The 26,337-nt window shown below is 33.2% G+C and overlaps 1 protein-coding gene across 5 annotated transcripts in view; it reads left to right on the plus strand.

Annotated features, from left to right (window-relative positions):
• Window positions 1-26,337, plus strand: part of LOC140040802 (uncharacterized) — a 190,795-nt gene that overhangs the window by 139,311 nt on the left and 25,147 nt on the right. For all 5 annotated transcript variants that reach the window (XM_072087013.1, XM_072087014.1, XM_072087015.1 and 2 more), the window contains 4 exons: window positions 7,050-7,228; window positions 14,941-16,454; window positions 17,463-18,642; window positions 20,149-20,276. In XM_072087013.1, coding sequence (XP_071943114.1) covers window positions 7,050-7,228; window positions 14,941-16,454; window positions 17,463-18,642; window positions 20,149-20,276 — 3,001 coding nt within the window. The remainder of the gene's footprint in view (window positions 1-7,049; window positions 7,229-14,940; window positions 16,455-17,462; window positions 18,643-20,148; window positions 20,277-26,337) is intronic.

Consider the following 26,337-nt stretch of genomic DNA (forward strand, 5'->3'; position numbering starts at 1 on the left):
GTAGTCAACAGTAGAAATTTAATATTTGTTTTACATGGATATACCCAGTGGGTCGTACACTACATGATTCAATCACTTTTATGTTGGTTTGGTGGGGTTTGCTATGTTTTTTTGGAGGTTTGCGGGGTTTAGCAATACCCGAAGAATTGCTAAATAATTCCTAAATGGTCAAATTTTCATTATTAGCTACTGTATAGAGTATAGCAGTGTAGTTTTAAAGGGCAACAAGAAGAGGTCTATTGATTTATAACTTCTAGCAAAAAAATTGAATCAAACTGGTTTATTTCCATTGGGGTCCTACATTTGTATAAACAGGTCTCAGTCCTATTAAGTTGGAGTTCCACTACAAAAATGTCTTTTAGGGTAAACTTTTCAAGGATCACTTCATTTACTAATTATAGTGATTGAAGTTGAACTATTATTGTTGCATAAATAACAAAATGAGTTAGTGGGTGTTACTACAGAAAATTGTTCAATAAATCACAGTTTAGGTGATTGTATTGTATGTTTCCAGACACTGTACATGTAAAATTTCACACTCTATAGATCATGCACAGCAGGAGTATAAAAGATCATTTCCTCTCAATTTTAATAGGTGGTCCTTGAAACCTATTGTTCCTTCAGTCAAAACATAACCCAAAATAAGCCTTAAATTTACCAGTGCACGTAATAAGATTCAAAAATAAGAACTATTGAGATTTTTTTTTACCACTCAACAAAACAAAAACACTTGAACAACAATGATTTTCATTCAGTAATACAATTTATTTTATGCAGTTGCTATGTACAAGAAAATAACACTTTAACTTTACAATCATGTCACCTGATACTGCTGTGAAATATCGGCAGTTTCTTTAACTATTCTTCTACAGTCTTCAGTCTGTTCAGCTAATGAATTTTAAGTAAGTAATTTCTTTTCAAATTAGTTGTAGTGGTTTATCGTTAATTTTAACAGTAGACGGTAGCTTTTAAGTAAACATTTCCACCCGTACATTAATTAGATTTGTTAGATGTGTTGATTCTAAGCCTAATTCAAAAGTTTTTTTTGTGGACTCATGTTTTGCTTTCTTTGTTGTCATTGCTTGCCATGCAGTTCTAAGGCAAATGAAGTGAACATTTCTTAAGGTCATTTTGTACTATTCTATGAAGCGTACAGCCTCATTTGATCAGAGCAAATATAAAATAGTTTTAGTGAGACTTTAAAATATGTAACCTAACAAAACTCAAATTATTCTTTGTACTATACAAAATGATTTGATTAGTCAGGGACAAGCCTGTAGCCAATAACAGTGTTCTCCCCAGGATTCATATCAAGCGTCACGCTTGCCCCCCCCCCCCCCCCCACCATGGTTGGGGCTGTGGCGAAGCGATTTTTGGTAATTTACACCCTAGATGGCCGGAAATGGTACTCTCGCACATAACATTTATGTTGAATGACACCTCTGGTTTGGCCGGAAATAACACTTATAGCGCGCTAGCAAACAACAAAACGATCGTAGCCAAATTTTTCCGCCGGTAAACATACGCGAAGAAACATTTTTTGCTTTCATTACGAATGTCAGGGGGAAGCCCCAATGAAAAAAATAGGCCTAATCTATTAGCCTACTCATCAGTAGGACAACTCTAGTTGGCCGGAAACGAAACTTTATAGCGCACTAGCAAACAGTAAAACCATCGTAGCATACTTTTTCCGCCAGTAAACATACGCGATAAAAAAATGTTTTTGCGTTCAATACGAACGTCAAGGGGAATTCCCCGATGAAATAAAACTAGGCCTACTCATGAGTAGAACAACTCTGTAGTTGGCCGGAAAGACACTTCATAGCGCGCTAGCAAACCGCACGATCGTAGCCTGCTTTTACCGCCGGTAAACATACGCGATAAGAAACATTTTTTGCGTTCATTACGAACGTCAAGGGGAATTCCCCGATGAAATAAAAAATGCCTACTCATCAGTAGGACAACTCTGTAGTTGGCCGGAAAGGACACTTCATAGCGCGCTAGCAAACAGCCCGATTGAGCCTACTTTTCCGCAGGTAAACATACTGTACGCGATATATGAAAAAAAAAATATGCCTCATCAGTAGGCAACTGTAGTTAGCCGGAAACGACACCTCATAGCGCGTTAGCAAACATTAAAACGATCGTAGCCTACTTTTTTTTTCCGCCGGCGGGTAAACATATGCGATAAAAAAACATTTTTTGCGTTCAAATACAAACATCGGGGGCAAGTCCCGATGAAATAAAACTAGGCCTACTCATTAGTAAGACACCTCTAGTTGCCCGGAAATAAGACTTCATAGCACACTAGGAAATAGGAAAACATTCGAAAGAGAGACATGGCAGTAACAAAACACGTGCTTACATCTCTCGGCGGCGGCCGGTGAAAGCACCATGTGACATACAGTATCGCAGTACTGATATCACAATACCATGTGACATCCCTTGTCACTCGACTTTCTCACGAAGTAGGGCCTAAAACATTCTAGCACCGATGTACAACTGTACCTTAAGTTAAGTGAAATAAGACTTTAGCGCACTAGCAAATAGGAAAACGATCGTAGCCTTCTTGAATGTATTTTACGATCAAAGCAGCTAGCATTGAATTGCGCCTAGAAATCATTTGATGACGTGCGTATGTTACCAACGAAAGAGTAAATCCCACCGATAGAGTCGATTAATTCAGTGTGATATTGAAAATAATAATATCATCGATATTTATTTTTAATACACATAACATTTTTACAAGAAAAACAATACAATCAATCATTTACTTTATTTACAATATACAAGTTACTACACTTTAGACAACAGCCAAATACTAGAGATCGAAAGAGAGACATGGCAGTAACAAAACACGTGTTTACATCTCTCGGCGGCGGCCGGTGAAAGCGAGTCTCAGTTTAGTTAACACTTTGTTACGCAGTCTTTTGTTTTTCGTCTAGTGGTCATGTCACGTGTCTCGTATGCATTAGGCTCTTTATGCATGCCGCGCCTCAGCTCTAGAAAAAGTACCGTACCTGCCTGTTAATCTATTTTTAGATTGTTGTGGTTGATATTTTTAAGCGTCACGGATAAGGTTTTAAGCGTCACGGCCGACCGTAAAGCGTCACGGTAGAGAACCCAAGCGTCACGGTACCGTGACGCTTCAAAGGCCTGGGGAGAACACTGCAATATGTTTATACTGTAGGGGGATTCTTCTTTTCTCCCAAGAGAATGGAAGCGTAGATAAACGGATGGGCTAAGGGTACAAAGCTACTGAAGTAGTACAAAGCTACTGAAGTAGAATAATAATGACATCCTGCTTGTTTTATTTTGGCCACTGAATCCTTATTTCATTCAATATGTTAAACTGATTTGGAATACATTTTTAAATAATTAATTTAAATTTAATGTGCAATTTTAAAAACTTTTTTATCATAATATTTTAAATAATAATTTCGATGTTGAAAATGTTTTTAGTTAGAAATGTTTGATTGTAATTTTATTTTATGCTCAGCAAATTGTTTTACTTTGTATTGTAGATGACAGACATTTAAATAAAATTAAATAAATCTTGAAATATGGAATTTCATTTATTGGGAGTATATGCATTGTATTTTCTGCTTTAATTGATATTGACTCTAGCGATTCAGGAAAACACCTGTTTTATCGCTTTTATGTTAAAACAGAATCAATGTACTTATTGTCAGTTTAAATGAAGGAAATAATTAAGTTACTCTATTTGAATAAACCCTGTTGTACAGTAGTCCTTGCTAGGTTTTCATCTTAAATTTCACAACAGTTTTTTTTTTATAGATGAGAGGTACTTGGCCAGGTTTTAGGTAGGGCTTCCTGTTGTAAGATTTTATAAGTAGGCGATGATCGCATGGCTTCCTGGTTTGTGGGTTTAAGTTAAAGTATTGTTAAATTATGTCTTTTTTATTTTAATAAACCACATTAGGCAGACTACTGTACAATTAGTCACCAGGATTGAGATAATGTTGTTTCAATTTGAATAACATAAGGTAATGCTTTTTTACTTTTGTTTTAATGTTCTTTTGTTAGTGGATCGATGTGCAATTTATTCAATATTGATAGCATTTTATTTGTGTACAATTGCTGGTGTTTTACTATTATTAGTTTCACCTCAGTGATTGGACATCTTTTTGCTTTATAAAGGGTTTTCCTGTTTAGATATTTAGTTTTGTTATGTACTAACATCACAAATATCTCATAGATAGTCCAGTTGAAACAGTTGAAGATCAATGACAATGATTCTTCCATTTTAAGTTGAATTTCAACATTTCTGTTGTTGCCATAGGCCCCAACATTTTTTTTTTTCAAGTTTGTTTAGTGATCAAATTAAATAAGGCCCCAAATCAAACTTGTTAAATCCTCTCAACCTCTTTCAGATAATGTACGTCATTAATCAGCTATGATATTAATATTTGTCTGGTGTCTAGCTTTTGGGTTGTTATTTACCTTTTATTAATATGTCACAATAGGTTTTATCAGCAGTGATATGTTAATGTTCATTGTCTCATATTTTATCATTATTATAATAATAAAGAGAGGTAATTTACCTCTAGATTGTTAATACCAATTGTATTAAACTGTACCACAATTGATTATTTAAACCAGCTGTTGCAACTACGACTTTTATACTTGGATCTCAATATTTTTAATTCATTTTCAAATATTAACTTAGCATGATTGTGAGTTTCTAAGCTATTATTCATTTTAGGCTGCAGACAGATGATTGTAAGTAAAGAAACAATTGTAACAACAGTAATTAAAATGAGCATTCAGTCCAATAGACAATGCTACACCTACACCTATATACATTTTATATTATTGTACTGTATACAACACACATTGTACATATTACGTTTTTACAAATGGTCAAATACTTTCATTGTAAAAAGAAATTTAATTACCACAGTTTTTTTAATTTCTTTAATTTTGACTCGATTTTACACAAAATTTCAGAAATTTCAAGAAATGTTTTTAATCTTATTTGATTTGAAAGAATAAATGTTAATTAGAATTGAATTGAAAATATTTATAAGTGAAATGAATATAAAATCATAAGATGAAAGATAGAATAGCTGTTTAACATTGGGGGAGCCATGGTTTGAAATAGACTTGACTTACAATAAATGATATAACAATTGGGATTTGGCCACAGAGTACTGTAGGGCTGTTATAGTATGTGCACACGACCGGTTTTTGAACCTACATCAACATTAATTAGCCGTGCACAAAAAGTTTACAAGGCCATAATCACCAGTATGGTTAGTAAGGTATCAACCTGACCATTTTTTCACTTAAAAAGCCTGCACATAGATGGTTTCCTTTTCTCCTTGCCATTTTATTTCTCATGGCTATGGCATAAACAAATATATAAAACTTGAGCGGACAATATACATGACATAATGTATATATGGTGTTATGTTACCTGAAAGCCCTGCCATTTCTTTCTGCCTGTTTTTATTTTACCTTTAATTATTTTATTTTTACCGTATCCAAGATTCAGCTACTGATTTTTTCAGTAGTAATTTGCCTTTTGATTTTTATAATTTTACTATAAAAGCACTCAAGAAGAAGTTCTAAATTCTAAATTTATCTAGCCAGCTACAGCTTAATGTTTCTATCAAATTTAATTTACAACATTTCAGGACATTTCACTTGTAGCTACTGTACAATTACCAATGTGACTCATATCTATATTTAGATGTTCAAAATTTGAGTCACTTTTTCTCTGGAAATAACAACTAAGTTAAATAATTTCAACCTGCTTAGACTGGCAAGAAACATGTTGGGAATTACATTATATTTAACCATTACTTCTGTTTTTAGAAGTTATTATAAAAACAGCATGGTTTTTATTATTAAAATATTCTGCTTAGTTAAACTTACAGTATGAAACTTCAACAGATATCAACATTTACACCCTCCTTCAGCCAATTCTCTGTCGTCTGAAGTGGAAGATTATGTTTCGAATCTGTCATACTGTACAGTATCGACGGTTCCAATAAAAAATGTTTCCATTTTTATGTACATATTATTAATTATTATTTTGTATTATTTATACGGTTAGTTATTATAATTTTATAAATGTTGAATTAACTTTAAATTAATAGGATATAACTTCAGATTATTTAAGTGATTATTATACATTATACTATTTTTTCAAGTCAAGAGACATACATGTAATCAAAAAAATCATAGTTATGTTTAATATTAATACAGAATATAATGTATGAATACACAAAGCATGACATTTGTATTCTGTTTGATATGCTACAAATGCACATTTATTTATTTCTGTCATGACAATGACCATACTAACAATGTCATCCCCATTTTCAACTTGAACATAAACCAAGTTTGTTGGATGGGCTTCAATCCAGCCTGATCCCACATAGATCATTTTTCTGTGCAATTTCTGCACATTTTGTAATGGGCATATATACCCAAGTGGGCCTACAGTATATGTACCAAGTCAACATAACCCAGTATGGATAAATTACAGTACATTACAATATTTTACAATTATTTAGGTGTATCTTTTGCTATGTTGCTAATATAGTGACATCCTGCAGAATAGTAGCGGAGAGGACATAATATATCTCCTGTTTTTTAGGATATGGCTATTATCCACATTATTATCCACATACAAGTTGATATCAGCTTTGACTCTGTGTGGAAATTACAGTATTTCCTCGGAAAGCTCCTAAACTAATCGATCTGTTCTGGCTGGGTGTCCTGGTCGTGATCACATGTTCGATGATTAAATCATTAGTAAGCAGCCCTTTCAGACATGTTGCTTCCCATTTAGAGTTCTGCAGTTGACACGTACAGTGCGTGAACCGTAGTTAAAATGGGATCGCTGTTTAGTAAAAGGAAATCAAAGGCCCGAGCCCAAAAGGATTTTAAGAGAAGGGCAGCCACGTTGAATTACAGGCCTAAGAAGAGCGAAATTAAGCACAGACCCCGTGCTGGTACATATATGGGAGGTAAAAGACAGCAGTTAAACTCATCCACATTATCTGTTTCTTCTGTAGAAGTTGTTGTGCCTGTAAAAGAACTTGTTGTAAATGAGCCACCTGTACAAGAACCACCTGTAAAAGAGCCTTCACGTCATATACGCCAGCCTAGGTCTAGGGATCGCCATAGGAAACAGTGTGTTCCAATCACCCAGGAGGAATTACGGAAAGCAAGGGAACTTGAATTTGGAATTGAAGTGAGTATTATTTTTTTGTTCCATAACAAAATCAGAAATTCTATGCATAATTTTGAGTTTCTATGAGTGCTAAGATAAATAATTGAGATTCTAAGAATATTACGGAAAAAAAACTAGTACATGGTATAATTCCATAAACCCATTTAAAGGATTACAATTGAGTGTAATACAGTACAATATTGTACTGTTGTACACATAATCCAATGTTAAATATATACCATTACGTCAAATAAACAAATAAATGAACAGGATTCAATACTCCTTTTGTAAAAAAGAATAGCATACAGTACTATACACTAAGACATTTCCCTGTATAGATAGTGGTATTTTTCTATATAAATAAGGCCTACTAATAATGTGCAGTATTGCTTAATAAGCATATATTTTGTATAGATGATACTATTTTTTCTTCAACATACAAAAATAAAGCCTACTTTTAATTATATTATAAACAAGCATATTTCCCTTAATAATAATAATAGATATTAAAATAGTCCTGAACTAAGTAAATGAATTAATCCATTAAAAAAAATACATGCGAGTACTGTCATTTAATAAACATTAATTTAACACACAAATAAACAAATTAAAAAAATGTTAATTCAGTATAGGTAGGGATACCATAGCTGATATGAATGTCATTATATACAGTATAAATCCTCCTCCTACTGTATTTCAACAGTTTAATTAAACATGCTTTTTAGAAACTAAGTCTACAGTAAATAAAGTAATCTGTCAATTTTAATTCAATTTGTATACTATCTCCTTGTACACTTTTCAACATATAATGTATTCCTATACATTTCTTATAAAACTGAATTACATTTTATTACAAAAGAAGAAATATTAGATTGATAAATCGAGGTGTATTAATGATTCATTCATTTTCATGTTTTGCTATTTGACACATTTCCCTTCAAAGGTCAAAAAGTAATGATTAATTAATGCTTATTCAGGATACAAAAGTTATTGTGTCTTTATACATAATTGCATATGCAAATATACAATGTTTTTTTTAAATTCAAACAAAAACTTTTCTTATATCTAGTCAGGAAATGAATAGCAATAATGCAGTGAATGTTTATGATTTGAACGGGGAGAATTGAAAGATTCACTCACAACTGTTCCATTGAACTGTAAATTGTAATAAGTATGCTATTGTAAAACTGTTATGCACTCCGATTTTTTTTGTGGAACAGAGCAACAAAGAGTTGGTTTTTGATAGAAACATTACATTTGACTGGAACAAAATTACTATGTACTCTATGAATAACAGAATATATGTTTATTCTATCAAAATGATGACAATTGGAGATATATATTATTTTTGTTGGCAATTAGTCAGTTGTCTAAACCAGTCACTCTGAGACCGGAATCAAATTAATTCTGTCCATTGAAAACAAAAAAGACTTTCCAGAAACCAGACAAATGTTGGGATATGCCCAAAGGTATCTAGTAAAACTATTGTAATTTAAAATATTGACAATTCCAATTCCACCCTATATTTTCCTCCACCCTGACATCTTTAGTCTGCATTTCTTCATAAATTTGAGAGGTCACAACTATTTCTAAACAATATTGTCTGTAATATGACAATTTGAGCAGATGAAAATCAATAATACACACACTGTAGTATATGATATTAATATTTAAAAATCAATTAAACATTTATTGTTTTCAATAACACCTTGAAGTGTCTTTTGTTGTCAGCTTAACAATGGAATTGGTCCAATTTAAATAAAGGCTAATGGTGTATTAATACATTAATAAACAATACAAACATTGATTGGCTAAAAATGTTAGCCATTGATAGAAACCAGATATTTCATTAGAATCTTTACAAAATACCAATGTTATTTAGGTCACACAGTCAAAATAGAAAACATTAAACATAGAAACTCTTTAAGTTTCATTGCTTAATTATTTTATTGGTGTAGAATAGAAATGTTAAATATTTGAGTGTTTCATTTTGTAATACAGTACATCCAAAATGATATAAGATCCCGCCAGGACTTGCACAATCAGTTAAGTAAATTAACTCAGTGTTAACTTACAAATTTAAGTTGTATTAAAAGTGTTGTAAAATCAACAAACTGTCGAAAATTTTAAAAATTGCTAATGTTTTCTGGTTGTATTTTTCAAGCGAGAGCATCACAACATTTTGAACCTACTTTTTAGCAAAGCTACATGAGTCTTGAATCTTTTTTTTCAATAGAATAATGAATATCCAATAAAAATGCTTGCAACTGCAGTTGGGTTGAGTTGGGGTATTGCTAAACACCGCAAACCCCCGCAAACCTCCAAAAAAACATAGAAAACCCCACCGAACCAACATAAAAGTGATTGAATCATGTAGTGGTACAACCCACTGGGTATATCAATGAAAAAAAAATTAAATTTCTACTGTTAACAACTTATTTTTGGGGTAAAACATCATTTTTTGGTCAAAAATGATTTCTAAACCCTGCAAACCTCCAAAAAACCATAGCAAACCCCACCGAACCAACATAAAAGTGATTGAATAATGTAGTGTACGACCCACTGGGTATATAAATTATTAAATTTCTACTGTTAACTACTTTTTTGGGGATAAAACATCATTTTTTGGTTAAAAATTAGCAAAAATAAGTAGTTAACAGTAGAAATTTAATATTTTTTTTACATGGATATACCCAGTGGGTTGTACACTAAATGATTCAATCACTTTTATGTTGGTTCGGTGGGGTTTGCTATATTTTTTGGGAGGTTTGCGGGGTTTAGCAATCATTTTTTACCAAAAAATGATGTTTTACCCCAAAAATAATTAGTTAACAGTAACAATGTAATATTTTTTTTACATGGATATACCCAGTGCGTTGTACACTACATGATTCAATCACTTTTATGTTGGTTCGATGGGGTTTGCTATGTTTTTTTGGAGGTTTGCGGGGCTTTGCGGTGTTTAGCAATACCCTTTGAGTTGCTCATTTTGCTAGTTACATTTCTTGTAAAAATTTTGATAAAAAATAAATTTATAGACCTGGGTAATATAATAAAGTTGTAGAAAACCTACAATATCAATGTGAGCATGCTCTGTCATATTGAAAATAGATTCAACTTTGAATTCTCGATATTTTTGGAAATATATAGTTATTTAAAAAATATATTAGTTTAAATTTGAAAATAAACAATATATTAGTCGTAAAAGAATTGCATAGTAGTTTTTATCATTTATTTTCCAATTGTTAAAACCCACGTTTATTTTGTATAGTAATAAAGTAACTTAATAGGATATTACTAATTGACGAGGAGAAGAGATTTCCTGAATGGAAATTATAACAGCAAAGACATTAGTAAATTTGGTGATCTTGAACTTTGTATTTGAAGTAACACAAAATAAATTAAGACATCATTAGAAAGTCATAGCACATAGCTTTAGTATAGTCAAAGTACTCTAAGCATGTTTAGATAAATAATAACTAAAAATAATCTTCATTTTGAGGCTGACACCAGCAAAAAAATTTGCTATATGTTAATAATATTAGTCCTGGATTTATAACGTTAAAACCTCTAAGCGTTGTACATGGGCCTATTATTACCCAAACATGTATGAAAACATACTTCCATAATGCATCTAGTAATCAGCACAAAGTTGTGTCATTTTAATTTACCAACGTCCAACAGACTATGCCACACACCCTTAATTACTATATACCTGTGTTTCTAGGATAGCCAAGATTTAAATTTCCAAGTCAAAAGTTAATTATAAACACTGTCAACCATTAATTTAATTTGCAATACTGCTACCAATCTAAACTATTGGTTACATCTTGGACACAAATGATAAAGCCTTGCTTAATTGTGGCATCTATCGCCAGTTACTTGTGGATCATGAGCAAAAGAGTCTGAAAAATCTTCAGCACCAAAGTGAGTGCTCTTTAAGGGTTTTTCAAACCAGGCCAGGCTTTGGCAAATATAATCAAAACACAATGTTTTATTTTCATGAAGCGCATATCGATTGAGGCACAGCCGCATGTAGCGTCATGAAAACGAAATGCGTGGTTTTATTTGCAAGATCAGGTATGAAAGGTCCTTTAAGTGGGTTTTCCCTCAATATGAGTTAGCCGTAGTGTTAAAACATTTATTTTCGGTTGTTTGTCTCGCAGGAAAGTGTCCCCTTGATAGGAATATCCCAAAGAAAGGGTTCAACTGTTAGCCTATACCTTTCTAAAAAATGCAATACCTCATGAACAGTATAAATTACTTTTCTACTATAAACATTACAATATTAAAAATTGTTTACAATTTTCAAACAAATCTAATAAGAGTATAATAAACTAATTAACGTGTAATGCAACATTAATCCTCTGTTTGTAACAGAAAGTCACGTCTTCCAACTTCCCACATCCTTTCAAGAGTGCATTAACATTATACATAGTTCAGGTCTGTGTATGTGGCGAAAATCATCAACTGTAAATGACAATCAATACCGGTAGGCATGTTCTGTAAGTATATACCTATGTACAGAATGAAATAAGGAAGGACACATACTGGTACTAACAAAACTAATTATCAACTAAGAATAGTTTTATTTGAATAATAATAGAACAGCAACGCGAAAAACAAATGGGTGTATTTGAAAAGAAATAGGTTTTTTAAAACAACTCGTATGAAAAAGTCGGTACATTGAATCAACTTTTGTTTTAAAATTACAAATCACAAATTAAACCCTTGCCTCTTGTCCAAAAATGAGGTTTTTTGGCGCCCCTGCCTTAACCCATAGAGTAAGCTTAACCGCTTGACCAGTCGACTAATATTTTGGTCCATATCAAAGAATATGTCCATGTTAAAAGAAGATAAAATGCCTGCTATTTAATATATCGTACTGAAGATAAGTTTTTGTGACATGACCAATGTTTATCAATTTTCCTGAAAATCAATAGGCATGTTCTTTAAGTACAGTGGTGGCGCCAGCCTACGGGGGCTCTAGCCCCCTCGTCGGGGAGCCTAGCCCCCCCGTCGGGGAATATAACATACAGTAAAAAACGTTCGCGTTCACTTCATATAGCTTCAGCGCCTAGAAAACCACGACGTTCCATTGACCGTGAGAGTACGTCAGAGGGCTTTTATGCACTTTTATGCATTCATTATTGCCAGAGATCTAACTACTAAACAATAGCTAGTACGCACTTGTTTGGCGGTATCCCTTTGTACGAATCGTTCACCGTTGGGTCGAGACGCGTGATATCATGTTCCATCCAGGGACCAAAATGTGTAATGTAGTTATTTTCCAGGCGAAGTTTACCGACGGTTACCGAAGGGAACACGGGTACTTTTTGTCGGGGAATATAATATACAGTAAAAAACGTTCGCGTTCACTTGGTAGTTTCAGCGCCTAGAAAACCGCGACGTCTCATTGACCGTGATAGTACGTCAGAGTGCTATTATGCAATTTATATGCATTCATTATTGCCAGCGATCTAACTTACTACTAAACATTAGCTAGGTACGCACTTGTCTGGCGGTATCCCTTTGTACGAATCGTTCAACGTTGGGTCGAGACGCGTGATATCAAGTTCCATCCAGGGACCAAAATGTGTAATGTAGTTATTTTCCAGGCGAAGTTTACCGACGGTTCGGGTACTTTTTGTCGGGGAATATAATTCGTTCGCGTTCACTTCGTAGCTTCAGCGCCTAGAAAACCTCGACGTTTCATTGACCGTGAGAGTACGTCAGAGTGATATTATGCACTTTATATGCATTCATTATTGCCAGCGATCTAACTTAATACTAAACAATAGCTATAGGTACGCACTTGTCTGGCGGTATCCCTTTGTACGAATCGTTCAACGTTGGGTCGTGATATATCAAAATGTGTACTGTAGTTATTTTCCAGGCGAAGTTTACCGACGGTTACGTCGTGTACTGTGTCGACGTACGCTACACTACAGCAAAAAAAAATATGTTCACCAATTTTTTAATTTACAAGTAACCTTCTGTACCGTGGGCCACCTAAAATAAATATTTCATCCATTACTAAACAAAAAAACATGCCATTTTCGCTTAGCCAACATCTTATTATAGCTAAGTTATTAAATTTTCAATGTCCTGTATGTCATGAATACAAATACAAAAAATACAAAATTTCCCCGACTGAAAAAGGTCTACGCTTGCGTTTTTTAAGCCTCTGGGCCTGATGTTTCCAAAGTATAAAATGCAATTTTTTGAAGACCTGCAGCTCTAGTTTTAAACATTTTCTTAGCTCAGCCCCAACAATAAAGCTGGTCATATTTCGAAGTACAAGAAGTGCATTTTCCGGGACCTAACATCTCTATTTTTCAAACATTTCTTAGCTCAGTCACAACCATGATAGGGACTTATATATTTTATTTCATGTTTTGAAGTATAATAAGTCCAATTTCCAGGACCTCCAACTCTATTTTTCTAAATTTTCTTTGAACTTTTATTTTTTAAATTGAAAAATATGGATTGAAACAGTAATCGCGCATCGTTTTTTTGCACGCAGTATTTTACTTATGCATTATAAAAAATGGAAAAAATGGCTACCCTAAATCTGATTAAAATGACCTCAAATGACGCTAGAACGCGTTGCTTCCGGGGGCTTCGCCCCCTGGACCCCCACCGGGGGCCCTTGACGGCCCCCTGGCCCCCAGCCTTGTGATGCTCGCTTCGCTCGCATAGCCCCCTTGTCGGGGAATGTAGCCCCCGCGTCGGGAAGATCCTGGCGCCACCCCTGTTTAAGTATACACCTATATACAGAATGAAATAAGGAAGGACACACGCTGGTACTAACAATAGATTAATTTGAATAACAATAGAACAGCAACGCGCGAAAAACAAACTGGTGAATTTGAAAAGAAATAGGTTTTTTAAAACTACTCGTATCAAAAAACATGTACATTAAATCAAATTATGTTTTGTAAATTACAAATCACAATTTATAACTCTTGCCTCTATAAAAATGATGTTTTTTAGACTAGTAGTTCTCGAAAAATGCAATTTCAGTACACTTGTTACTTTAAGACTGCTCGCCAGCTTTTAAAAATTGTCTCCTATCTTTTAACACTAGCCGGTCTGAAAATAATACCATTTTTATTATTTGTGAAGTTATTAATTAACCAATTTTGTTGATTTTCAATAGGCATGGTCTGAAAGTATATACCTATCTACACCCAAAAATTCAGAACGATAACTTGAAAACTGTAGGCGCTATCGTGCAAACAAACATACATACATACATACATACAAGTGAATACTATACTTGGCAAAATTCTTTTTTGCCAAGTAACAAACAGACAAACAAACACACGCGATCGATTACATATACCTCCTTGGCGGAGGTAAATTACTAAAAAACCAAAAGTAAGAAATAAAATCATCGCATTTAATACATAGATAAGGCAGATTTTTTATATTCAACTTTTTTGCAGGAAATTCATGGAACCAATTGCGTTTTCAGAAATGATGTGCATGTGTCTTAAACTAATTCCCTTTTGTACTTAATTTCCTTGGATATAAAATACTTTCTATCCATAAACATTTTCAGTTTTAAGTGTACAGTAACATTGTTAAATATTTAACACGACATTACCCTAAGAGAGAAGTTTAAGTTACCCTCGTTTAAAAACAAAGTTTAATAATAAAAAAATGACAAAAAGGGGTCTCAATAAAAATATAATATCTTCATTACTACATTTCTAATTTAATTTCAGACAAAATTTGGTCCAGATATATGTGATGAACCTAGCCAAGAGGAACCTGCAATAGAAGAGCAAAGGCAGTGGGCCGAAAAAGCTATAAAGAGCTCTCCACATCAAGAAGAACTAGACGAAGTCTTTAACTTTTCATCAGATGACGATATGATGCAACGACAGAAACGAGAATTATCCAGAAGAGAGCAAGATGCTATTAAGATTCATTTAGACAGAGTTAACAAAGCAAAAGCTGCTAAAGATGGAAGCAGCCCAAGAAAGATTTCCACAACAAAATCAGAAAGAATTGAGAGAAGAGAGGTTTCTAGTAGAAAATTGTCTTCAAGTTCTAGACAAAAAACAGCATCACCAATTTTGAGTCCTGATGAAGGGAGTGCAAGTGGTAACCGTATAAGAAAACGTTCTGAGTCTTCTAAAAGTGTGTCAATAGACGTCACTAGTAGTACAAGAGTTCGGTTAACAGAAAATGAAAAAAACGATAAAGAGAAAAACTATAACTCTCGAACAAGAAAAGAATCAAAGGTAGCTAATGTTGAGTCAGAAAAATCCCGAAAATTATCTTCAAGTTTACAGACAGGAATGAAGCAAGAAACTGTTGAGAAAAATCGTGAAAAGAAAAGTCCAGAACGTAAAAAATCATCTACAAGTTTAAGAACTGAAAGTCATTATGAGAAAAACGAAACTGTACAGAAAAGACATGAAAAGAAAAGTCCAGAATGTAAAAAATCATCTTCAACTTTACGGACTGAAATCCATCAAGAGAAAAAAGCAATTGTTGACAAAAGTTGTGAAAAGAAAAGTCCAGAATGTAAAAAATCTTCTTCAACTTTACAGACTGAAATCAATCAAGAGAAAAAAGTAATTGTTCAGAAAAATCGTGAAAAGAAAAGTCCAGAACGTAAAAAATCTTCTGCTAGAATAGAAAATAAAGAAGTTTCAACAACCAGGCAGTCAACTCAAAAATCTGTTAGCACAACTCAAACAGTACAAGAGAAAAAATCACTGGATACCAAAGTCACTGAAACTGTTGCAATAACTAGAAAAGCTGAAAAACTTTCTGAAAATGAAGGGAAAAGGAAGTCAAGTCCAAGTAAGGAAAGGAGGAAAAGCGAAATTATTGATAAACCATCAAGTAAGTTAATCAAAGACACCAGAAAGTTATCATCTAGTGTTTCCATATCATCAAGTTCTGATGACACCTCTTCATCACGCTTTCGTCGACATGGATCTTTGCGAACAAAGGCTGAGATGGAGAAGGATAAATCAAATTTCAATGCTCTGCAGATGAAGGATGAAGAATTGTTGTCAATGATGAAGCTTCGTCGATCCCAGTTAATTGAAAGTAGCAGTGATTCTCAGGAGGACGATAAGCAGATGACAAAAACATCAAAGGAAATTACCAATGTTAATATTTCTGAACGTCTGGAGAAATTCGAACAGATCGAATCTCCAAAGAGCCAGAGGTCATCAATGAGAAAATCGTGCAGCTTTGACCTACCACCTGAAGAACTTGCGTAAGTATTAAACCTACACTTTACACTTGCTACTGTATGTAAGTTTTCACTGTTTTCATAAAGAGTCGCAATCTGTACACATAACAAGATTATGTTTATGCTGCTTTAGTTTTTGTTAATACAAATTATTACACACAGTGGCAGCACCCCCTCCTTTTCAACACATACATGCCAACACTCCCATGTTTTAGACTTAGCTCCCCGCCTAACATCGTGCTCTTGGTTTTCCACATTTTCACCCAGATTACAAAGATAATTTAATTTTGTATGTATGTTTTTTTGCATCAAAACATAACAAATAAGCTCACACACAAATTTGTATAGCCATCTGCGGTTTTTTTAAACAAAAATATTTCAAAAATAAATAGAAGGCACTGTTGACCAAAAAAAAAACACCACCTCCCAATTTATTAACTTTCAATATTGACATGTATCTCAACAAGTAGGTTTAAACTAATCTGTTTATGGGCTCAGTGCATGTAAAATACACACCTTATAAACTACTTGTTGTTCAACCTAGAGGGCGCTCTTGTACATTGAGTAAATGTGTGAGTACATGTGTGATTACAAGACCCTTTTTACAAACACTCTGTACACAAACAAGTTAAACCTTCATCATTACTATATAAACATCAAAAAGAAATTATATACATATAAGTTAATTTTATTTTTAAAACTATTTTTTAACAAATTTGTGTACAGGATTTTAGGTTATATGTTGGTCAATTCCAATCATATCATTAAGATATACCATTGTTTAAAAAATATGAATGAATTTGGTTTTTAAATGTTAATATTTCATTTGTTTAGAACATTTTCTTTAAAAAAACGAAATTTCTTCAAAATACAAATTAAGATTTTATCGACATGCTTTGCATTTACATTAAAATTACTATGTTAACAATAGCATAGCAAATATAACTCAGTGAATAAACACATGAATGACAGAACAAACATGTCTGTATTTGAAGAGCGTTGGTTTTCATATATTGAACCTTTTCCTTGCAGCAAAGAAGATTGCAAAACAGATGAGCTCTCATCATTAAGTATTAGCCAGAAGAAAATGATGTTCGCAAAAATTGCTGTTGAAAGTAGTACGCCGCCTTCATCACCTAAACCAGTGCATAGGTGTGTTCAGCGTCTCAGAGGACATGATAGTAGGTGGCAGACCCAACCTGTTACACCAGAAGAGCTTACAGATGCCGTTAAGTGGGCTGAGAATCAATCAATACGATCACAAAGCTCAACTAGCCTTGATTCAACACCAGAGGTACAAGAAGATGAGTTCTCAAAATTGTCACTTTCGGAGAAGATGAAGCTGTTTAAAGAAAAATCTGAAACCAAAAAAGACCCACCACCAAAACGAACAACTCCTCGTCGAAAAAAGCGTACAGAATCGCGATTTAAAACACAACCGGTTACAATTGAGGAGGTTAAGAAAGCTGGTTCTTTCTCTCCACTTGCTTGTAGCTTTGCCAAACCACCAGATCCAGAACTTCTTAAAACACTTTCAGTTGCAGACCAAATGAAACTTGTTTTTAATGAGCAAAATGCTGAAAGGAACTCTTTAACAGGCAGTAGAGGATCTCTTTCTTTGTCTGGGAGCCGCGGCTCCATCACAGAACGTAGGGAATCTCAATCAGATGTTAAAGACACTGATACAATCGAACCAGATAACATGATCTCCACACCTACTGGTTCTCCTGCTCTTCGTCGCAGTATTCTTAAAAAGCAAGCTTCTGGTGACAGCCCTGAGGGAGATGGACTTGATTCACCTAGAAGTATTTTAAAGATTGAACGTAGAGATAGTTTTAACAATGTTGTTCGACAGGAGAGTTGCAAAGTGGAGCGAAGTTTGGCAGATGACAGCATTCGAGCAGAGAGAGTTCGAAGCATCTTAAAAACGGAGCAGGAATTAACAATTGAAACGGATAAAGATGTTCCTAGTATCCTTCGTAAGGATTCTGGGGCTGATAAAAAGGATGTTGGAGGAATTTTGAGAAAAGATACTGAATTAGAACAAAGGAGAGATTCTGTGGAAAGTAAATCAATTTTAAAGAGAGATACTAGTAAAGATAAATTGGAAGTGTCTGGAATACTAAAACGAGATGTCTGTGACACCAAAGAAGTTGATCAAGACAAGTCAAATGGAATATTAAAAAAGAGTCCAGAACATAAAGTAAAACAGGTAATTTGTCAGTTTTTCAAATCAAATTCTTGTCAATCAATAGAAAATTAACTTATTTGGTGAATGGAGGTTCATATGCAAGGTATTATACTGGTCAACAATTTGACCGATGAACTTTCAGAACTTGTTATTGGTAAAATTACTTGCATTGTGTGCATCCTTATGTTGCATCCTAGTGGGATCCGATCTTAACCATAGAATAACTTCATTGTGTGCATCCTTATGTTGCATCCTAGTGAGATCCAATCTTAACCATAGAATAACTCCATTGTGTGCATCCTTATGTTGCATCCTAGTGGGATCCGATCTTAACCATAGAATAACTCCATTGTACACACAGCATCCTACAGTTGATACTAACCCTTAAAAGTAATAAGGTTACATTTTTTTGTTGAGCTACAATGTTACATACATTAGAAATATTTACCTTTTTAAAACTTTAGTATTAACGATTATATTGTACCATATGATATTACCCTATTTTAGCCTACCTACAAAAATGCTAGTAAATCTAATTATATTAGAAAGTAAACAACTGGAAAGAGTATTTCTTGGAATCTGGAATTCATTATTTTATTTGCAACAATCACTATTTTAATTTCAAGGTGATCTAGATTTTCTATCTTACTTCCAATCTTTGTTTTGGCACATTTGTCACATAACTGACAAATCTCTTTCTCTTAACAATTATTTCATATTATATAATTATATAGTTTGCTGTTGTAAAATTGTTGTGGAATTTATGAATCATCAAAACTTTGGCCTACAGTCTCATGAACACAGCAGGAGTATGTGCCCTTTTGATTTACTCCAGTTTTGGACTCTTCCAAAAGTTACCCAAAGGGTGGGTTAAATCATAGAGGAACCATTATTTCTATGATTGAAATGCATTTAGTTTTCTTATATCCCCTTTCCTATTGTTTGAAAGTCCAAGTAAAACTAGATTGAAATCTGAAAGTGTTTAGTGCAGGCCAGGATTTTAAAAAGTGGAATAATTAGCTTGTTATGTTACTGTATACATGCAATGTTTTAGTTTTGGAAGTTTTTACAAATTGTTATATTTTTGCATTGGAACCTTGGAAATAATAGAGGTCAATACAGTACAGTATATTAACACTGATTGTGCAAATTTATGTTGAACATGATTTGTTGTGATTTTTTTCCTTAGAAGTTATTTTTTTATCGTTTTTAGCATAATTGTTTTTTTAAATAAAAACAAAAACTATTGTTTTATAAGATGTACTTTATGGAAAGGTTTTTATAATAACATTGTATAATTTAACTACAATTTAATACTTGAAATCATCATTATAATACAAAGATATCTGACCTAATTTTATTCTAAGGTCATTTAAAGAATTTGTATCAGCAGGCAATAAGACTTTCAGTTTATAATTTAATAATAATGACACAAATAAACTTGGTTAACATGGAGCTAAATTTTGAAAATTGCTTTCTTTATCAAATTTGTTGATGCCCATTGTAAAACAAACCTTTCTGTTTTAGAGTTCCAAAGTGTCAGCTGATATTTCCAGCTCTGAATCTGAAGGTGAAGTACGAAGACGAAAGAAATCCAGGGAAGAGAAGAAAGGAACAAGACGAGCACTGGCGAAAGAAAGTGGAGGATCAGACAGGTAAGAAATCTTACGTTGTTAATCTTGCGTTGTTAATGTATGGTCACCTTTTATTAGAAATGTTGGTATCAACTGAGTCAATGTATTGTTCTAAAGCTTGACTTGAAAGCAGAAATAGACGCATTGATGTGCCTGTGTGTGTACACCATGCTGTCATCATATCACTACAGTTATCACCAACCTTTAACATATAAAGCTTTATTTTTTTCACGACCATCTTGATATCACCTAACTTGATCCATTCCATCTCGTCGCTTTCGCTGCTCTGACAAATCATTTCTATCTGTTTTCTGTTTCCGGGCTAAGACTTATAGTAGACGCTCCTTTTCTTTTGTTGCATCGTCTCTTTGAAAAACCCCCTCCTTTTGTTAAGCGAAAATAGCAATACTGAATGAAAATAATAGGTTTAAAGTTCAACACTTTATTTATAGTATTAAGCTCTCTCTCTCTCTCTCTCTAAAAATCTCTGATCCTTTGATTGGTTATATATTTCCTTGAACTTTATGGACATACTGTATTTAATTTATAATGACATGATTAATGCTGAAGTATGGAGTTCTATATCATTTGACATTTTTTTGTTTGAATTATTTATTATATTTCCGTGTTTGAATATAATTTTAGTAATTTAGCAAAACATGGTACCAGTATTGCAAATAATCAGGATATCGTAAATAATCCAAGATTTAAATATACAATACAATTAAGTTGGATAAGTAGTGAATATTCATATGATTGGTCAGTCAATAAATTTATATTGTTAAACTAAATATTAGTTTTTGTATGTAAACGTATACACATGCATCATGGACAGTAGTAGTGGGATTAAATTTCTGCTGATTTCATTGCGTTTAATATTAAAATTATCCATAAATAATACAGTAATTAAGATGAAATTGGACTAATAAATAATTAAGTATGACATTTTGTTTTCAATATCTTCACTCTAAATTAGGTAATAGTAATATCATAATTGCTAAAGGTCATGAATATTAATATACAGTATATATTTGAAACACTAAACGAAGGATATATAGATGTTTAAGCTGTTTAATTGGAATGGATTGTTAATGGTTTCTGATTCAACTTGTTAAGCCTCTCTTTTGTGTTCCAAACCTCAAGGGTGTGATGAGTGTCTCTGCTCTCCAATAAAACAACCCCTGGTTTTTAACACCATTGAAATAATCTCCTGATATATATAAAATTATGTTTGCTGCCATCAATTCATAAATCATAAAAACCCTATCAAGCAAATGGAATAATCCATGTATGATATTGGTATCTTTATAAAATATTAATGGAACTAACCACTGTACTGGAAAGGGGACAACTTTTTAATCACCAGAAGCTTTTGTACCCAATCAACCATGAATTGTAGGATTAGCATGACAAAAAATACAGCATACAGTTTATTGCAATGCTTGATTTACTATAACCTTTTGCTTTGAAGTGGACTGTCATGCCAGGCTGTTTGAATCGGAAGGGTACATTAATTTATGGGACCAGATGACTTGCTTACAGACTTCAGTCTAAGCTACAATTTTACATCTTCCAAGTTCACTGCTGGAGTTACTTTTGCAATACAGTAATCGTTTGATATTCTTGTGTTTTCATGTTCCGTTTGTTTTAACTTGTTCATCCTTATTTTGTCTTTGGTCCCACCTGTTGCAATGGGACAGGAATGCTGTTAAAAGTATTGGATATAATATATCAATCCACAGGTATAGTATAGTATATGTATTTATATTGTTTTTTATTCGTTTTTGTGATCAAACTTAAGTTATATGACATAATTATTATTAACTAATAATTATTGAGATTACTATAATTTTGGAAATAGAGTAATATAATCTTTTTCTATATGGACACCTTAGGGACCCTGTGAATAAGATCTAAAACACAGTTTCAGTTGTATTTTTGTAGGTTTCGGTTTCTTCTAATGTTTATAACAGGTACCAACATGAAAATGCAAGAAACCTTGTATGTTTCTACTAACTAAACAAAAAGAAAACAAATATTTATATAGAAGACAACCATCTAAAGTATCAGTATAATGCGTTGTTGTATACTGCATTGTTAGTGTAGATTAGGATTAACTATTCATTTAGACATAAACTACAACAGTGGGTGTATATACACCCACTATATAGTATTTGTACTTGAATTGGACTCTACTCTATTTTGCTTATTGTTAGTGTCAGTTTTTGTTATGTAGTTGTTAAGAACATTTAGGAACACTAGGAAGTTAGGCCCATTTTCAGCTGCAGTATTTTTAAATATAAAGAGCTCATTCTATTAAAATAGAAAGTTCTTTATTTTAGCTGATGTACGAGAGGATAAGGCAACTTTCTTGCCTAGTGACACAGTTTAGGCAATAATCAAATTCATAACTCAGACTTATTCAGGTTCAATTTGTCATAATTGCTCATCACTATCTTGTCATTCATCTCTTAGTCATTCTTAATTTATAATGTCCAAGAAAAGCATGATAAAAATCTAGTTACTATAACTATAAACATGATTGTTTTAGAATGCTCAACTAAACTTTTTTGTTCAGATCTATACTGTTCTTTGTTTTGTTTAGAATTGACATTAAAAAAGCAGTGTGTAAACATTACATTTTCTGATAAGCTTTTTAAAATTTGTTTTATTTTCTCATTGTTAACCTTCTCATATCCTTGTTTACATTGATATATTTATTTACATGATAGTATTTACCTTAGAAAAGTGCTAGGCCTCCACAGCTATTTTCAGCTTGCAGGCACATTTTGCATGTACACAGTATGTGTCGGCCAGTTTAAGCCCAATTCACAGTTGTTAATCATGAAAACACTAATGTATGATGTTGGAGGTCTAGCATTGATTTGACCCCTTACTTCCTGGTTCACCTTGAAAAACATCTGTTTTAAGGAAAATATGAACAATATTATTATAATTAATATTATAATATTGTAATACAGCAATAATAGAAAATATTAGTAAGAATCAATACTACACCCAGTGGTGTAACGGCTATGAGCTCTCACTGGCTAAACCTAGGGCTCCATAGCTTAAGAGGCCCAAGAGCATGAGCAGCCCTAACTACTCAGTGTTGGAATGCTCCTTAGGAGTGCTAAACCAGGGGCCTTTGCCTCCTGTGTTAGTTACGCTACTGGCTATACCATAAAGATCGGATGGGACGTAAAGCTGTTGGTCCCGTGTACATGTGCACGTTAAAGAACTCGGTACACTATTCGCAAAGAGTGGGAGATCGTCTTCCGGTGTGCTGATATGGTAGGCGCTGCATTGCTGTCCGTAGAGGACCTAATCCGATTTTCCTCAGTTTCCAGTTAAGCTTGAGGACAAGTATTTTTTTTTTTTTTTTTTTTTTTTTCCTTTTACAATTGAAACAATATTAGAAAAATAAATAAAAAATTCACATACAAATAACAATCAATTAAAATTTTGCGAGAAAAAGAAAGTAGGCATTATCCCAGAAAGATATATGATGTTGAGTTAGGTCTGCCTGGGACACAGAGAACGAAAGGAAAGAGACAAGCTGTAAATGGGAGGACAAATTAACCAGGACAGTAAACACTACGGATTGCAACCGAGAAGCCAAGAAAATAGAAATGATAGGGGATGCAAAGTAAATTAATAATTAATAGCAAAGTTATCATATGACCGAGTATAATCTAACCCCGCTAAGTTACCAACATTTCCTACATAGGCCTTTCCCGCCCCGCCGCCCACCCAATATGTATAATTTGTTGTCACCTTGTATTCTGTATTTTACCATTGAAATGCCAATGCCCATCCATCTTTACCTAGATACAGAATGAACCCAAGTACTAACAAGATCTCCTCTCAAGTGACTCTTTACAATCTTGTTTATGATAAGTGTACTTATCAAAACTCAAAGAAGGCTATATATTTAATGTATATTTTTCTTTTTAACTGGTAACCTGTTACTTTACTAGGTCTGTTATGGATTATTGGGAATAGAATTTCCTTGTTTATTGTGTCTTTAAAAACTCTAGACTAGTACTATAGTAGTAGTAGTAGTAGAACTGGAAAGTGAAGGTATTCTCAAACAATGTCAATAACCATTGCGTTTTTGCTAAAATTTGTTATTCAGAGACTATTAAATTACATTCTAACATGCAATTTTTAATCAGGTATTTCCACTGCCAAATGGAGGTTGTGTCATCACAGCCAAAATAAACCTTTTTCCTCTTATTATGACATAATCATGAATTTATGATCACTTTTATACTCCAGTTTTATTATGTCATTCAGATAATGGTATGTACTTGAATGCAAAATGATAAACTATCATTCCAAGAAATAGAGACTTATCATGCTGTACAGTATATATAGCTAACCTGTATGCTACAAATAATCATTGATCTTCTTATGACTAATAATATTTGAAGGCCAGCAATGATTTGTGCAATAAGTGCCTCTCTTTGTCTAATGTGTTAAGGTATTGAAATTATACAAAAGACCCGCCTCAGAATAATTAAGTGTCGTTTTGAGTTTGATCAAAATATTTGTTTTGTTGTTACATAATTTTCAACCTATTCTTGCACTGTATGTATACTTTTTCCAGTACCATAGGCAAATCCTATATACACTGTCAAGTGTCAGTTCTGTATCACATCATAGTCCATAAGCTCTGTCTACACTATTAAACTTTATGTGACAAAAAATGTGCACATATCCATATGGACACAAAGGTGTCATACCACTGCCATATTTCGGCACATAACACTTTTTTTGTCTACTAGTGTACTACTAGTGTAGACAGAGCTTAATATGTATTGTTATATGGGCACAGTGGTACAGAGAAATTTAATGTAATATACCGTATATCACCAAGTATAATTCCATGCTACATACGGTCACATTGTTATGATTTAATCTAAACTAGTTTATAAACTAATGAATACTGGTATTTTCATATTTTTTGTTATCTACTGACCACTCTCCGCCCCTTTTTATTCCTCAGCATTGTTAATTAAATTTGTTTTAACTACTAAAACACTTGTTCCTTGTTGATTGAAGACAATCACATCTTCCATATAACCAATGTAAAGTTCATTGGCAGAATCACTTTTTTTATTATTACTGAAAATTAAATACCTTTCTGCATGACACTCTTTTTCGTATAATTTTTTAGTAATTCATAATCATTTAATCACCAATACTAATATCGCGACAACCTGTGTCAACGATCTGTCTATTCAAGCTTATAAATTATTTATAATTGATTGCAAAGACTGTCAAAATTATTCTACTGCAGTAACTAAATTTTTTAAACTGCAGTAATGTATGATTTTAGTTTGTTTCAATGTAGACAAGGTATGTTCACTGTAATAAACAGGTGTGTATGATTTACCCTAAAAAAGCTTCTAAATAAAAGGTAAAGATATTTATACAGTATTTGTCCTCAAGTTTAACCGGAAACTGAGGAAATTTGGAGTAGGCCCTCCACGAACCCGGAATAGCCAGCAGGCCTGGAGGAAATGATCCCCTACTCTTTGTGAATAGTGTACCAAGTTCTTTAACTATGTACAAGGGACCACCAGCTTTAGATCCCATAAGGACGAGACAATGAGAGTAAAACATCTTGCCTAAGGATACAGTTAGTGTGGTACAGATAGATATGCAAATAGTTGCATAAACAGATTAAAGAGTAACGAATACTGCAGTAACTGCAGTTAAATTTGGTCCCTAAACCATGCCACTCATTGATCACTCATCAAATGGTGTGGATGTTCAACAGAAGATTGTTGTTTTAAAAAATTGTTGTTTTATTGGCACTAAAGCGACATCTGTAGTGATGTGACGTTTGTAGTTTAATTGTGTATTATTACACTTAATAGCCTCCTTTCCTGAATTTCTGTTCAATTCCCTGTAATTATTGAACATGATTATGTAAAATAACTCTCTGATTATCTTTGCTTTATGTTAATGTTTCCTGTCCTGTAAGGTGTATAGCACTGTAAATAGATATTGAACAATTTAACAATGTAATATTATAGTTCTTTGGGATTTGAAACAAAATGAGAACTAAGAA

This window comes from Antedon mediterranea, chromosome 2, assembly GCF_964355755.1.
Source record: "Antedon mediterranea chromosome 2, ecAntMedi1.1, whole genome shotgun sequence".
Classification (NCBI taxonomy): Eukaryota; Metazoa; Echinodermata; class Crinoidea; order Comatulida; family Antedonidae; genus Antedon; species Antedon mediterranea.